Genomic DNA, 16,538 nt, shown 5'->3' on the forward strand with positions numbered 1-16,538 from the left:
CTGTGGGAGCAACAGCAAGGAATTCAATTAGTGGGAAATAATGCAAAACACATGCCCTCTAGGGGCTTACGTGAGGAAGTGCATAGTTTGCATGTGACACTGACGATGGAACAGACCCAAAACAGTGCGGCTATTGACAAATTCATTAATTAGAGTCATATGCCCAGTGCTATTTTGAAGAAAAAGCTTCGCGAGGCTTCAGCAAGTAACTAGGCCTTTCTGAGAACTCAGATTCTGTGGAAACATGGAGGGAGGCTGGCCTCTGCTGAGAAACAGGAGCATGCGAGGCTTACAGACTTGCGTAGAGTTAAAGTGCTTTTCCATCGCCTACTACCAACAGAAGTTGAAGAAACTAAGGTCTGCTACTGAGTAACCAGGAAAAGTGAACTCCCTCATAGGTTTTCCTGTTCGCAAAAATTTAGCCTAATTTGATCTTTATGACATTTAGTAAATGCAGGTTTACAAATGAAACCAGCCCTAGGACACAAATGACTAGACCTTGTGTCCCTGATGATAACTGTTTGGTAGCCTCAGTGTTACGTGTCAAAGGAGCTCTCTTCGTTGGTGAATCAGTCTAGAAGCACCATCGTCTTCTAGTGGCTCCTTTTCTACCAAAAAGGAAGGGCTTAGACTAATAATAAGCTTAATTATCTTTTGATTCAAGAGGTCCAAGTCATGGCTATAAAGGGCAAGAAGCCAATGGCTGGAGTATCTAAAACTACCCACACAGGGAAGGCCTGTAGACAAGAGAAGACACTGGCCTGGAATGACACTCAACTGTGTTGCCGTCTTTCTCGGTTCCTTCCTGCTCAGTCCTGGCCGCTTAAAGCCCCCCCGCACTTCCATGTAACAGGCAGAGGGCAGCGTCCACCGGGACCAGCCTCGCATTGCCGGTGCCTTCTGCCCCCTTGCTCCTGCCTACTTGGCCCTCCGGGTCCCGATCCTCACTCCAGGCTTTCTTTGCCTTACCAACCACGGTCATGCTCCTCCAGCTGTCCTGCCAGCACTGTATTAGACACGACCGCTCTGTGCTCCACTCCAAGGGCGGATGCTATGTTAGAGACTAGAGGGGTTCCTGCCTTGGGCTCTAGCCGGTCAGGATTCACAGGCTGTCCAGCCAGTCTGTGCAGCCTTCCCGAGGGGTAAGACATTGGACACGTTCATTCTCAGCCACCTTTGCGGCACTTTGTACTCTATTTACCCCTCAAGTGCAGACATCCCCCCGCAGTGTTCCTCCCCGACGCCCTTGTCTTCTAGTGGCTCCTCCCAGTTGGTACACATTCTTAGCATCCTTTCTCGGAGCTGTTCCACCCAAAGTCATCTCTCAGCTGCATCCTCTCGGTACTATGATGAGTAATATCATGGCCTCCTAGCCATGCTCTGCTTCCTGCTCTGTGACCTTGGAAAATTATTCAGTCCACCCGCATCCACCCCCTTGTCTATCACAAGGGGAGAAAACGGGACCTAACTGCTCCACACAGTGCCTGACACCAGTAAGTGGGCTGTTGGCCTCATTAGGGTCCCACTAGGGTTCCTCCATGGCAACAACGCTTTTACCCCTCACCTCTGGCCATGCTGTCCTACTTCCTCCACCTTCAGGGAGAAATTCAAGTGCCACCTCCTTCATGAAGCCTTCACTTAAATGTCCCATATAACTATGATCAAAGCATTCCTTCTATCATTACAATTTGTGCACCTGCCTCCCCTGGAAGATTCAAAGCTCCCTGAAGGCAGGTGGTACATCATGTTTTTCTTTCTGATCCCCAGGACCCACCCCACAGCTTTGCAAACAGCAGACCCTCTCTAGTAAGTGCCTGCAGAGTAATGCTGAGGCATGCACCCGAGAGAGAGGCGGAGAGCGGGGCCCTTACACAGGCTGTGGGAGGGGCGCACACGTGGGGAGCCCATCGGCTCCGAACGCCGTGGAGTCGCATCGACACCAGTCCTCGATGACATCTCCGGTCCCGGAGCACCACAGAGAGCTCATGGTAGCCTCCTGCAATAGCTGCAAGAGAGGGCAGGGAAGAGGGGTGTCAAGGACCCAGGACCGAGTCACCAGAATCAAGGGAAAGGCATCAAAGCTCTGTGTGGCCCTAAGTAACTTCCAGCCAACAGGCTGCAGTGCCTCTTCTCCACTGGGGATCTAACATTCCTACCCTGGAGACTGCGCTGTGAAAAACCTTATTTTCAAACGCCCAATGAAATATCTGTGGCAGAGGCAGATGGGCGAGAGAAACACACACAAAATCCCTCCTGCCAGGTTAGGCACCACCCATGAAACAAACCGTGACACGGCAGGTGCCCTCAGAAGAGTACAGAGAAAGCAATTATCACCCCACCTGGACCGGCAGCCTCGCAGGCCGGTGAGCAGCCCACTGCTGTGACTCTACTTGGTCTTGTCCCTAAGGTCACCTTTCCTATAATCTCAGAAGTCCCACACCCTGAGCTTTCAGGTTTTTATTTTTATTTCAGGTTTTCATCGTTGTCGCCGTTGTGTCTGTTTCGACCCACTCTCCTTTATGTCCTCCAGGAGATCAGAGAGACGAGATGAGCTAAGTCACCGCCTCGGTCACATTTTCCCCACTTATCTTTTTGGGTCCCTCCTTTCTCTCCTAGCACCTTTGGAAAGGGAGAGGCAGAGGGGACAGAGGGTGGCTGGGAGATGTCATACCCGCAGCATAATATAAGGCATTTTGTTCTTAAGGTCAGAGGGAAGGGTGGGAAGCCGACCCCCTGGGCCCACCATGCTCCTTCTGGTCTTGCTGCAGCTAGTCCCAGGCCTGGGCTCAGCCCCATGCCGACAAGGGGAGGCAGAGCTGAGCTCCTCCCATGACTGTCCCCCAGGCTTTCTAAACAATGACTTTGGTAACTGCAAATGTTAAGCCTCCCTATCTACCGTACTCCTTCCGGCCCGGTTGCTCCAAGACCTTCCGACTCCTCAGTCATTACCACGGGAGTTGTGAATGCACTGACTTGATTTAACATGCAAACCTGAGCAAATTAAGTGCCTAGATTAGCTAAACAAAAAGTCTCACTATCCATAGTCTAGCATGGGCTCAGCTGCACCCTGTCACCTCCTTGGCCATCTGCAACACCCTCTGCTGCTGTTGGTTGCCTCCCTGAACCAGGAGTCCCAGGCCTCTTACCCTCTGGGTCTGGTTGTTGGTCACCAGTTCATAGATGGGGGCTGCTCTGGTCACCTCCAGCAGAACAGGCTCGGCAGGGGTATCAGGGCTGGATGTCACATGACACAAGGGGCAGGAAGAGGGGCACCGGCCCTTGCTCTGGCATTCCATGCGGACTCCAGCCGCCATGCGCTTGGTGCCAGACTCCGACAGGCTGGTGATGTATTCCGGGAACGTCAGCACCTTGGGGTCTCGCTCCCGCTCCTCCGACTCGTCGGATGGAGAGTTGCCTGCCAGACACGCAAGGAAAGGAACCGTGAGGAGGAAGAGCGAGGACTGCATGCCCTCATAGCCCCTGAGCACTGGTCCTTGAGAGGTCAGAGAATGTCACTGACGGGGGAAGAATGTGATTCTGTCGTCGGCTCAATCTGGGGAACCCTTCCCCGCAGATGCTCCCAGTGTGTGAGCAGGATGCTTCCTTTCTGAGCAGCATCAGCTCCACTGACCCTCTCGGGGACGCTTCTGCAGCTTGTGTGCAGGTCGATGACTGTCAGCGATAATGTAAACAATTAACAGCAGTGCTCGTTCGGCATCCGGAGAATGGCGGTATCACCAGTACCTACCTCTGGCATTGTTAATGAATCACGGCCAGAATGACTGGAAAGCACGTGACGACGGCTAGAACGTCGAATTATCATCATAGTTTTAACCATAACTGTTGGTAAGACTTACCAAGCCTGTATGTACCAGGAATGTGGTATCTGATCAAGACCTCCTTTAACCCTTGTACCAGCTCTCTGCATGGAATTCTCTCATTACACCCATTTCATAGATGAGAAAAGTGAGGTGGGCCCATATCACCCTGATTGATAAGTAAAAGGGAGTGGGGTATGTGTGTCTTAGTTTACTGTTGGTGACAAACACTGAAAATGCCTACCAGAAAATAATTTTTCCCCTATGGAAGAAAGCACTGCTTGGTATTTCTCTTCAAAGCCTCCATGATTTTCCACTTAACTTATTAATTCTATAGGAAGATGGAAGTAGAGTCGGCCGGCAAAAAGGCCTGGGCTCCGTAAGAGCTCCCTGACCCTTTGTAGTCCCAAACATGAAACAGTTACAGGGAGGTCACTGGGCTTTTAGAAACTATGGGCAGATACAGACCATCCACTCTGTCCTCTCGGACACACTCAGCAAGACTGTGATGTTTGATGGGCCAGATCTTTGGGGAACTGGTTGGAAGGCTTTGCCAAGTGGTTCTGGAAGGTGACTGCGAGGTACGGCTCATTGACTTCCCTCTTATGGGGTCCTGGAAGCGCTTTGCCACCCCCTCGTTTGCTGTACGATACGAGGCACCTCAGCACTGCTGTTTCGCAGGCGAGCATCGCCATTACGCGGGTGAGGGAGGCATTTTTATCCCACAGCCCCGCGGGTGCAGGTTCCTCCTGCGCACTAAGGCAAAGGGCTCGCTCAGCGACTATAAACATGGGCTAGAATTCATTTCTCATTGGCATCTGGCTTAATGACGGATCCAGAGTTGAGCTCAAGCCCTTCTTGGACTTTCAGAGGACTGCATACCTGCCCACACCAAAACCGAGAATGATGTTATTAAACAGGAGGCCCCAGAGCCCACCCCAGCCAGTCCCAAAGTCACTTCAACCAATGTGTAAATCTTGACTGACATTCAGGCTTAAGCCACTCACGCTGGGAGTGTTTGTAAAGTCCCCCCCAACCCCTGGCAAGGATAAGCAGGGTGGGGTGAGGCCTTTGAATTCCTGATATTACCTCTAGAAAAACAGGCCCTCATTCATTGGGAAAGTGAATGAAATTTTAAAAAACAGCAGTAAAGATACAGTGCTTCTTTTCAAGATAAGAGTTTTAAATCTTGATTAGCCCGCAGGCCTCTTAGAATCAGATGCATTTCATTATCAGCCCACAGCCCTCCTCCTGGTTGAGCATGTCAAAGAGGCAGGGAAAGGTTCCCACAAAATGACCACTAGGTGGCTACGGCCAGTCTAAAACGACTCCTGTGAGGGGAAAGAAATGGTGCCATAAAACCTGTGAGCCGCTGCATTGGCATCAGAGAAAATAAACTTACGGGAAAGTAACACGTGGCTACTTAAAAAAAAAAATTAGAGGCACAATTTTTCTCCATAAATTAATAAAAAATTAATGAATAAAACAATTCCATCCAGCTTAGCCTAAGGAGAAAAATATACAGCGAGAGATACAAGATCATCAAGAGAAAATAAAAATCCTCCTCAATATCCCTACATGGAGTCAAATTTGCTTTAGGGAGAAAATAAAATGCCTGGAGGTTCCTCTTCTTTCACCTTTAATCCCGATATGCAGGAACGCCCCTCACCCCCACAGCCAGATCCAGGTGTAGATGGATCGGGGCTCAGGACGTTTGGGTCAGACAATCACGCGGGGCCACTAGGGGGCACTGCAATGCCACGCAATCTGGAGCTGAGTGACGCCCGCCCGCCCTCCAGCAATCCATCATTAAGGCTTTAATTGCTGTGAACATTTGAGGGGCTGCTCCCTTTGCTGCTGTCTTCTGGCTTTCCCAATTAAAATCAAGACGCTAACCCGAAACCTATATAACTGTATTAACCAATGCTACCTCAATATAGTCAATAAAAGTCTTTTTTAAATCAAGGTGCAGCAACCCCCCTCCCTCCACCCAGTATCCTTCAGACCTGGGCCAGGTGCAAGGTTAAGGAGAAGAGAGGGGAGGGAGGGAGGGTGCAAAGGAACATGGTGGGAGGCCGCCCAGCTCCCGTTTTAATTCGGAATCACGTTTTCCTTCTCCTGAAAATACATACTCCGGTCCAGATAAAAAGGGCCCTGCTGGAGGCCCAGACTAACTGCCCTCTGGTCCCCCCATGACACAGGATGGAGCTGCCTAGAAGGAGCTGGATTTACACAGAAGCGATGAGCAGCAAACTCCCGAAAGGCTCCAGCAAAGAATAGAGATGTGTGTGTGAGAGAGATTTTTCAAGGAGGAAACGCATTTTCCATGCGCGGTTAAAGATACAATTGGGAAATGCTCCTTAAAATGATGGAGTCCGGTGGAAAGCCCAGATAAATCTCCCTTTGCCTGAAGAGAGCTCCCATAACCATCACATCTGTGGCAAGTGAGTCCTAAAAGCTGCAGGAGGGTCTGATCTTTGACACTTGCTTTTAACTCCCCCTCCTGCAGGCGTGGGCGGGAGAGGTGGCAGGGAGATGACTCCGGCCTACGTCCTTATGGTTCGGTGGCTCCCCTCCTCCCACTGCCCACTCCAGTTACAGCCCTTGGGTGCTTCTCCCCTCTTCCACCCTCTAGGCGCTGGGTAGAAATACTGTAGTAATTTGAGACACTACATTGTCTCTAAATAAAATGAATATATTCTATGTCAACAAGTACACAGTCCCTGGACATAAGAAATCAGCAAAGATTATAACTGGCTTAGGTGCCTCCGATGGAGAACACCGAGTGTGGCTGTGGCCTCCGCTCACCCGTTTGCAGAACCCACCCGCTGCTCTCGGGGGAGGCGCTGGAGTCCAGCCAGGGCACTTAGGTTTCTGACGAGTTGGAAGAACAGCCAACCTGAAATGTAGTTCACAACCCCCAGACTGCAAAGCATTTTGCAAATACAGTTAGCTATAAATAAATGCCATTTGCTTGAGGCTAAATCTATACCCTACAGCACACAGTGGATGAATTTCCCCCATAGAATATCGTGGTACCTTCAAAATCTCACCGTGGCCATGCCCGTGGCCTTGGGCATGTACATACTGACCCACCTAGACTCAGCAGCACATGCGGGTGATAAAAGTCACTGAGCCATCCTCAGGCCGGGCCGCTGTGCTGGTGGGAACTGACCGGTCAAGGAGGCGAATTAGTTGTTATAAAGAAAATTGGTACAATTCCTGCAGGATTCTGGGGCTGCTTTAAGAATCCCTCTCCCGAGTTGATGCCCAAGGCAATGCAATGCTAATGACATCACAGCCAGAGTACAGAGGTAGTTCATTAGGCAGCGAAGAGATCAGACGCAAGCTAATCAGAGCCCAGCTTCTGGAGACAGCTTCGGATTCGCAGCAAAGAAAGTCTGACACTGAGCAAATGGGACATGGCCACGGCACACTGGGCCCTGGGCCCACTGCCACCTCCACTGCAGGCCCTAGCCCCCATCCCCACCCCAGTCCCCTCCTTAGGATTCACACCAGGTGTCCTGAGGTCACATTTCTGTCCACCCATCCAGGCTCGAATCAGTCTCTCAAGATGTTTAATCATGTCTGTGGACAGGGAGGTTCAGGTGACTATGGATGGACTTAATCTGAACTCCCAGACCCGCCATGGGACACACTTTTTGAGCAAAATGCAATACGATCGATTAATAATCAGAGGAAAAAGGGTTAGCACAAAAGCTGGCCACTTCTCTGCATCTCTGTGAGATGAGTCCCTGGGGTCAGGGACTGTGTCTTCCTCATCTTTGAGACCTTGCCTAGTTTAGGTGTATATACCCATATCTATGTATGTATGTATGTATGTATGTATGTATGTATGTATGTATCTATCTATCATCTATCTATCTATCTATCTATCTATCTATCTATCTATCTATCTATCTATCATCTATCTATCATCTATCTATCTCTACCATCTACCTATTACCTACTATTATCCATCCATCCATCCATCTCTCCATATACATATTTCAGAGGGAAAAGGGGGAGTGAATATATTAAGTCATGATAAGAGATTCAAGTTTTCAAAGCAGTCAAACATAATAAAACCAAAGCATTTGGGAACAGTGTCCAACCCCTCACCAAAGCTTCGAACAATCCCGTAAAAAGGAAGCTGCATTATTCTGATAGCCAACTCCACATCTCCAGCCGGGGTCTCCTCCGTAAGTACCAGAACCTTAACACTCTTGCTCGGAAATCCACGCAAATGGCTGTCCGACAGGCGCCTTGGCCTCAACATGCTCCCACTGCTGCCCCCATTGCCTCCGCACTCCCCCAGCACCTGTCCCCTCCTGTAGGTCCCAGCTCAGCACAGGGCACCACCTTCCCGGGTGCTGGAGGCAGAGATCCCGGCTGCACTGCTGGTCCTGTCCTGCTTCCCAATCAATCACCAGGCTCCTGAAGCACCTTCTTTACCCCGACCACCCGCCTCTCTGCTTGCCCACTGCTGCCCCAGGGCGATGTGGTCCACAGTGTGAGGTCTCAGAGAGGTTGCCTGGTTTCACTGCTGACCTTACCACTTGCCAGCTGTGTAATTAAGGCTAGTTTCTCAACCTTTCTGGGCCTGGGCGCTCTCATACATAAAATGGAGACAATAACTGATGTAGTAGGACTGTGGTAAAGATGAACTGTTTCCATTCACAAGCAGAGTTCAGCAGCGCCTGGGACACAGTGAGGATGCTCTAAATTTAATTATTCTCACGATGCCTGTCTACTTACGTGCCCTGTCCACCAGCCACCCCATCAAATGTGGGCTCCCTGAGGGGAGAAATTACATTCAGTCTTCACTGCAATATCCCACAGTGCCCAACATGTAACGTAACTAATGCATTCGACAATTCATTAAACAAACATTTACTGAATGTCTACAAGTGTGTGTTGACTTAATAAATCACTTATAATGACCTGTGTACAAAGTAACGACTGTCTGTGTTCTGTAGGTACTCACTGGGTAGCTGGGGTTTCCATTCCTTTCTTGTTGGCTGTCCTGGGTTCTTTTGAGATGGTCTAGTTTTCTTCTAAGAAGAGGGGCATCAATCCAGAGCGATTTCTGCTACTTTCAGGTACAAATGGGCATCGATCAGAGACAATCTAGTTGCAAAGACTGACGGAAATACTGGCAAAGTACGTGTTGCTAACTTTGTGAAACACCACTTGCCTCTCAGAGTTCACTAACGTGCACTGGGGTGATGAACTACCTCGGGATTCAAGGATTTAAGCTTAAGGAAAGGAGTAGCCAACTCTGGCACTGAGGAGTGGGCAGTGGTATATCCACTAAAGTCACAAAGGGCACGGCTGGTGCCCTGGGCCTGCAAGGCCATGGACACCAAACAGTGGCAGAGATGGAAGGTGCATCGCCGTGTCTGGGGAGGGGAAGAGTGACGGCAGTCATACTGGGATTCAGGATCACACCTTCCACGTCACCAGCAAAAAGGCGGTGGTTGTGAGAATGAGAGCGAGCGAGAGAGAGCAAGAGCGAGCGAGAGGCACTCTGGAACCAAGGGGGGCTTCGAGGAGGAGGCGTGAACACCGGCCTCCTCTGCAGTTTCCCCTGCGCCCGGTCTCAGCCTGCACACCGGGCCCAGCCACACGTCCAGCCACACACTCCTCACCCCCGGTGGCTCTGAGGGGCACATCTTTCTTTGGGGGTTAAGTACTGGAAAACCACTGGCTCACACTGCTCAACGTGTCCAGGAAAAGGCCCAGCTCCACAGAGTTTATGTCCTTGCCCTTTCCTAAAACTGAACTCAGTGTTTAAAAAACGTTTTGTGGGGATGCAGCCTTTATTTTCTGTTCTAAAATTAAAGTTACTGTACACTTCAGACCCAGTGCTTTGGTATTTCTTTGGGAAGTTTCTGGAAATAGCAGATGGTCTTTGTTACAGGTGTGAGCGGCATCTTTGGGGGTGAAGGGGGTCCAGTGTGGTAATTAGCGGCCGTCAAGACCCACTAGGCACCTCAGCAAAGCGCCATTAATTGCGAGGCTCAAGCAAAGGTGTCTTTTGGAAAATTGAATTTCTGTTTCATTGATACTTAGCCAGAAAATGCTTACATTTCCTCCAATCCTTGTTGACATTTTTCTTCTCTAAAAATGCAGTTTTCCGATTTTCTGCCTGCCCCAGGAAGCACTGCCCACCAACCAGGATTAAACCTTTCCCCAAGATGCCTCCAGGTGATCATTTTGTTCATCAATTATGACTATGCAGATTTGGAAGCTGTGGGAGACAGAAATAAAATGGCACCTACAGCCCAAATGGTTTTTTTAAGAATTGATCAATAATATAAGGTCCCATTTTGTTAAGATTGCCTCCTCTAAATGGCTGTGTTGTCAAACAAATGATTCCCTGTTTGAGGTTCCCGGCTAATTAGGTTCATGTGAAACTGAAGTTTTGGTGTAAGTGCGATGCTTTGTCTTTGCCCAAACTGGTTAGTCCGCTTTGGCAGTGAACCGTTAATTTAATGACAAATGGACGAAACTCACCAAAGCCTCCATCAGCCTCTTTTTGGTCAGTCAGAGTGACTTTCCGTTTGTGATGAGAGGCTGAGTCCAAAAAATAGCAGGATGGCAGCACCTCCCAAGGGACTAATAACACAAAGATGGCCTGTGCCGAGCCATGACCCCCATCCACTCTTAACCTTGGTGTGAAGAGGAAGCGGCGAGCACAGCTGAGATGCAACCAGCGCTCGGAGACCCAGCTCCACGCAGCCCATGAGGAACAGAAACATAATCCAAGAATAACTGGGCCGCCCTAAAGCTTTGGCTTCAAAAATGAACCCTTCTCATCAGCTAGACCAGATGTTCAACTCTTTCATCTCATAGCACACATAAACTAATTACTAAAATTCTGTGGCACACCTAAAATATATTTTTTGTCAGCGCCCCTGATTAAATAGTCAGGTAATGCATGTTTTAAAAATTCTGGCAGCACACCAGCTGAAAACCGCTGAGCTGGACTGTTGGTCCCCAGGGGCAAAAGGCTGCCTTACGTCTTGGTGGGCTGCGTGGCTCTCACCCAATGCCCCGCCCTTGGTAAGGGTTCAACAAATACTTAGGGATGGAAAGAAGCAAAGGGATTTTAGCTCTTCCTGGTCTCTGCCTGCAACTCCTCTAGTGACAACCCAAAGCCTCACTGGGGTTCGTCACAAAGGCCAGGCCTGATACCAGAGGTGGCTCAGTGGAAGGATCAGGAGGCGCGTACTAAGTGCACATGTGCGAGGGGTGTGCTAGACTGGGCCGAAATCATTGTCCTCCCTGCACCCCCCAAAACGTCTGTCTGTCCTGCCTTGCTCCCTCCTGACTACTTATGGAGCGTCCTCTGCTCCTGTCACCCCTAGAAGCGATTCCACTGGTCCTTCATGCCCATGTCTAGAGGAGCACGTCCACACTGTGGCAGACTGAGTCTGGCTTAATGTCTTCTCTGTCCCGCTCATTTCCGGGGGGGACTTACTCATCCTCGGGTCCTGGAGCCCAGCCCTGGTACTTTGTAGGCGCTTCCTCAGTCCTGGCTGAACTGCAATAAACTGGCACATGCATTAGCTAACACCCACTCTTTGTAATGTTTACATGATGCCAATTTTTCATTTGCCTCTGATGGTCCCATTTCTTTGTTCACCAAACGCCTTTCAGGGGCTCTGAGTGGACTGCCAAGATTTCTGTTCTCATCAAGTCTCTCCCTCCTAACTTCCTAGGGCTGCCGCAGCACATTACCAACTGAGTGGCTTAAAACAACGAAATGTATCCCTCCAGTCTGCAGGCCGAGAGCCTGAAATCCAGGGGCTGGCAGGCCATGCTCCCCAAGGCTCTAGGGAAGACCCCACCCTGACTCTTCCAGCTTCTGGTGGCACCGGGGTTCCCTGGCTTGTAACTACTCCCCAGTCTCACCCTCAGCTGTTACATGGACTTTTTCTCTGTGTGTTGGTGTCCAGATCACCCTCTTCTTTCTCTTATAAAGACACCAGTCATTGGGTTTAGGGCTCACCAGAAGTCCAGTAGGACCTCATCTTAATGTAATTACATCTGCAAGGACCCTGTTTCTAAATAAGGTTACAATCTGAGGTTCCAGGTGGGTCTGAATTTTGAGGAAATATTACTCAACCCACTGCAGTGTCCATAGCCTTTAACACCGTGACATTGACTGGTGAGCTCTCCCTTGATCCACAGCTTGTGACGATGCACAGGTTGGCCATTTGGGAGCTGTCTGTCCCCTGGACTTCCTGCCAGGGCGCAGGGGCGACGGAATAAGTTTCCACTCCATCAGCATCCCAAGGCCCAGCAGCGGCTGTGTGGCTTCTTGTCAACATCAAAATAAGCCTGACAGAGATTCAGAGTCACAGCCTCCCGATGGGCAGAGGTGAGCTGGATTACCCCTGCCGACTGGCCACAGACTGCGAAGCATGGAGAAGGGGGGAGACGGGGGAGACGGGGGGAGAGGGGGGAGAGAGGACCAGGCTGAGAGGTGGAAATGAGGAACACCTGTGGCACTGCTGCTTTCAACTCTCCATTAGCAGAAAGCCCGCGCGAGTGATGGGAATGCTCGGAGGGCTCCCAGAGCCTCCCGCGCTCTGGCCTGGAGGTTGGGGCTTTTTCTCGGGTCTTGTTTTCCTGACTCGGGGGCTGAGCTGAGAAGCAGTGTGCACCCGCACACCTTTCAGGGGCAGGTGCCTCCCCGACTTTCTCAGCCTTCCTGAGAGGGAGCCAGGAAAACTCAGGGGGATGGCGGGGGAAAAGCAGAGGGACGAAACTCTGCAGAAACAGAGAGGGTGCGGAGGAAAGGGGGCTCCCAGCACCTGTTTCAGCCGCTGCTGGTGCTGAGGGCGCCACGGGGCCTCTGAGCTCGGCCCTACCCACGGTGGGATTAGCGAGGCTTCCCTCCGCCTGCCGCGCGGCACTGTTTCTCCGCTAGGGGGCGCCCACGGGGCCCTTCAGCTTCTCCAGAACCGTCAGCGGCTACACGCTGCTCCTCCTGGCTCCACCGCCAGCTTTTCCACTGACGGCACCTCCTCCCCAGGTGCCCCAGCTCCTGCCCAGTCCTCTCTCCCCTTCCCGGCTTCAACCCTGGAGCCCAGTCCAGGGAAAGCCCTCGTCAGTGCTGAAACGGGCATCACCCCGGCTGCACACGGTGTGCAGAGTGTGGGTGTGAGCGGGCGGGAGTCGCGGGAGGCTCACGTGGCTCCAGAGCCAGCGGTTCAGTGCCTTGCCGAGCTGCTGCAAGGCTGGCTTATAAATATTTTAAGTACCAAACCCTCTAGAAATTGTTAATAAAAATATTATTCAATAATAATACCACCCCAGCCAGCAAGGGAATATGTAACGTCTCCATTTTCCTCTCGATACTCATCTAGCTTCTGTTTTTCAAATGAATTCGGATGTTAAATCCTTTTGCTGCCCTGACCAATTTATTCTGCAAATTAACTATGTATGACAGAACTTAAAGTCTGTTACCACTTAGCTTTGCCTCACTGAGATTTATGCCGCTTTCCTGCCCGTTGGAGCCACCAGCTCAGACTGTGGCTCCTGGTGGCAATCTTGGATTCTGCACAAGTCCCTCATCTCCTGAGATGAAAACGCGCGGAGGGGCCTGGGCTCTTTCCAGCTCTCGGTGACCCGTGCGTGGCCTGTTCTCAGGCACTCTGGTCTCTGCAGCTGCCCGTCCGACCTTAATAACACTCTCGTTATAAGACTACAGCCCACACTGGTTTGTGAGGAGGCTCAGGGGCTCGGCCTGGTTGCGGCACCATTTGTAAACGGTAGAAACAGCGGGTACCTGGGCAAGCCCAGGTTACAAGGCGAAAAGCCTGCAATGGGCGAGGCACGCCGCCAAGCCAACAGGTACGATCTTCGATTGTATTAAGAGAGTGCGGTGACCAGGGTGATGGAGAGAAACAGAGCCGTGTCAAGCCACCATGAGCTGGTTCAGTGAAGGGTGACCCAGGTGGAAAGAGACCGACGAAAGGGAGGGCAGTCCGGACGGCCAGGCACCTGGAGACAGTCTTGGAGATGGTGAGCTCCGGGCTGGCGGAAGTACTCACGGGGCTGCCGGACAACTGCTTGTCAGTGACGTCACAGCAGGGGGAGCAAGTCAGAAGAATGGGTTCAAGTCCCTTTTAACAGCCAAATGTTAAACTTCTATTATTCTATGACCTGATCTTCCCAGTATTTCCCTAAATCAGTGGGGTGGAGCTGGGACCTGCACTTATCAGGCACAAAAATTATCCTGACTCTGGCAGTCTTCCGATAATATGTCAGGATTCATCACCTAAAGCAAGGGTAATTTATTTACAAATATTGTCAGAACACTTTTTAAAAATTCTATAAGTAACCCCAACATGTAAAAGAGATAAAAGTGGGCAAAAGATTCCTTAGGCGTTTAACATCATTACTGTCTGGCAAAAATAAACAACTCTATTATTTATGGAGCTGTTCAAGCATCAACTCTGAGCCCCAGGGTACAAGCAGCCTAATTTGAAACCACTGATTCCAACTCTGATGACACTGGCCTGGATGGTTCCAGGAGCCACCAAGCGTGCTCCCAGCCGCAGGGCCACATGCTGGCCCGAGGAGGGTGTTGCCACAAGTAGCAGAGTCTGTCACTGGCCATCTATAGTAGCTTTGCTTCTGGATCTTGCTAGACAAAAAGCACTGTGTCCTACTTGAGGTGGTAACGATGAAAGTCAGAACACTTTTACACACGACTATGAACCAATCTACTCAATCATGGAAATTCGTCTCATAAAGAAAGGACTTCGTGGGGAAGAGAAGACAATACCCATGCAGACAGCCCCGTTCAGGGGTACAACAAAGGGAGGGCAGACATAGAGGCCAGATTTACGTAGAGGCCAGATCTAAAGCTCTCCCCAGACAATGATTATAAAGGCGTGTATGTACTAGCAGATTTCATTATTAACTCATCTCATTCAAGTGCCATAAAGAAAACTTTATCACTATGTACAATCAAGATGGCACTGTGATTTTACTTATAACAATAGCAGATACTAAAATAGTTATAAATGTTAACATGACATAACTGGGTGGTTCCTGCATAGGCTGCTATTCATGTTGCAAGGTCCCGCTGGCAAATATGACCAATAAAGACGGCCTTCTTGTCACTTTACCCATTAAAGCCCCTGACGCCAAGGTCTCCTTTAATGCCGAACCCTTTCCTGTATGCACACAGTTTGTTTTCTCAATGAAGAAACTACTGAGCGATGATTGATAGGGAGCAAAGAGCCAGCCAGCCAGCAAGACATGACCCTACATAGCCAGCAGAGGCTCCCAGAGGCAAGGGCCTGTGAGGATGTGAGCTTTGAGGAGGCCAGTCTCTGGGACCCTTGAGGCTGGACCACCAGTGAAAGCAGGAGAGCAGATGTTTGGTGTGGGCTGGAGAGGGGTGCAGCAGCCCTGTCTGGTCGCAAAGTAAGCAGCTGAGACAGAGGCTGTGAGCATGTCACATCCCAGGCCACCACCTCAGCTGACAAAGATCTGTCTTCATCCAGAAATCCTCATCTCATGATATGAGGCAGCTAGGCCTGGGTTGAAATTCAGAGCTTTGAGACATATCATAAGATACTAACCTCTATGGGCTAAAATTTCCTTATCTGTAAAATGGGTTAATAACAATACGTATCTCACAGGACTGTTCTGAGCAGTACATGGGACACTGCATGTGAAGCCCTTAGCATGGCTGTGGCTTATCAGCTCTCAATGGTGGCCTTTGTTCTGATTACTCAGCACAGTCTTGGTACCCAGTAAGTACTCAATAAATGCATAAGGAATAAAAAATGATGCTCAAAACCAAAACAAGGCTTCTCATGGGCCAGAGACAGAATGCGGATGCTCAGCAGGAAGAACTGTCCTTGCAGGCTGCAGGCCTGTAGGAGGTCAGCTTCCACACAGCAAAGGGATAGGAATTCCCCTGCATTGTGGGGAAACAAAACCAGGATTGAGGAAGGGCTCCGCCACTTGCCCCCCCAGTGAGGCTGAGGGAGCCACAGCTGCCAAGCTGCCGGCCTGGGACCCAGAGGGCACAGAGCCAGGCTACGGCTGACCCACTGGCCCCAGGCCTGGAACCGCAGAGTCCCCGATGGCTCCACAGGATGGGAGAGAGAGAGAAGGAAAAGATGATGTTAAATTCATAGGTAGCTCGTGACAATGTGCTTCCAGGGACAGTTGTGAAGCATGACATCAATCGAAATACATGTCTGAGTTGCCTGACGGTGGCCTCGCAGGCACCCTGGTTGTCAGCACGCCTGGTAAGAGTGACATGATCCCTGTGGCCCAAGGGGCCCCTCAATGCTGGCAACCGAGCTCTCCGGGAGTTGGATGATCCTTCAATTAATATTAGGGGGGAAAGGGGTAGAAAGATGACCATGATGAGCTTTAACCACTTCAAGTAAAAATTCTACATTAGTGGAACAAAATGAAGTTTTTCATCTCCCAAGTCAACCTTTCTAGTTGCAAAATATTTCTCCCCAAATGTAGCACGATTTGGATGGTTCTTGCACGGGGTGGCTGGTATATAAATGGCAGCATTTAGGGGCCCCCACTCCTTGTCTTAAATAACTATTTATAATACTTAGGTGCTAGTGCTAGGATATCTAGATTCTTTCTTATTTCATGGAAAAGAGAAGCAGCTAACCCTTCCTAGGTATCAAGACCCCAGCAGTATCATTCCCGGGCACCAAT

The 16,538-nt window shown here is 50.3% G+C and overlaps 1 protein-coding gene across 6 annotated transcripts in view; it reads right to left on the reverse strand.

Moving 5' to 3' along the window:
• ASTN1 (astrotactin 1) overlaps positions 1-16,538 on the reverse strand; it is a gene marked incomplete at its 3' end in the record, with an annotated part of 238,558 nt that overhangs the window by 12,227 nt on the left and 209,793 nt on the right. For all 6 annotated transcript variants that reach the window (XM_081120780.1, XM_081120777.1, XM_081120779.1 and 3 more), the window contains 2 exons: positions 3,147-3,415; positions 1,872-2,005 (listed from right to left, as the gene is read on the reverse strand). In XM_081120780.1, the coding sequence (XP_080976906.1) occupies positions 1,872-2,005; positions 3,147-3,415 (403 nt within the window). The remainder of the gene's footprint in view (positions 1-1,871; positions 2,006-3,146; positions 3,416-16,538) is intronic.

This window comes from Miniopterus schreibersii (genome assembly GCF_964146895.1).
Source record: "Miniopterus schreibersii genome assembly, chromosome: 19".
Lineage (NCBI taxonomy): Eukaryota > Metazoa > Chordata > Mammalia > Chiroptera > Miniopteridae > Miniopterus > Miniopterus schreibersii.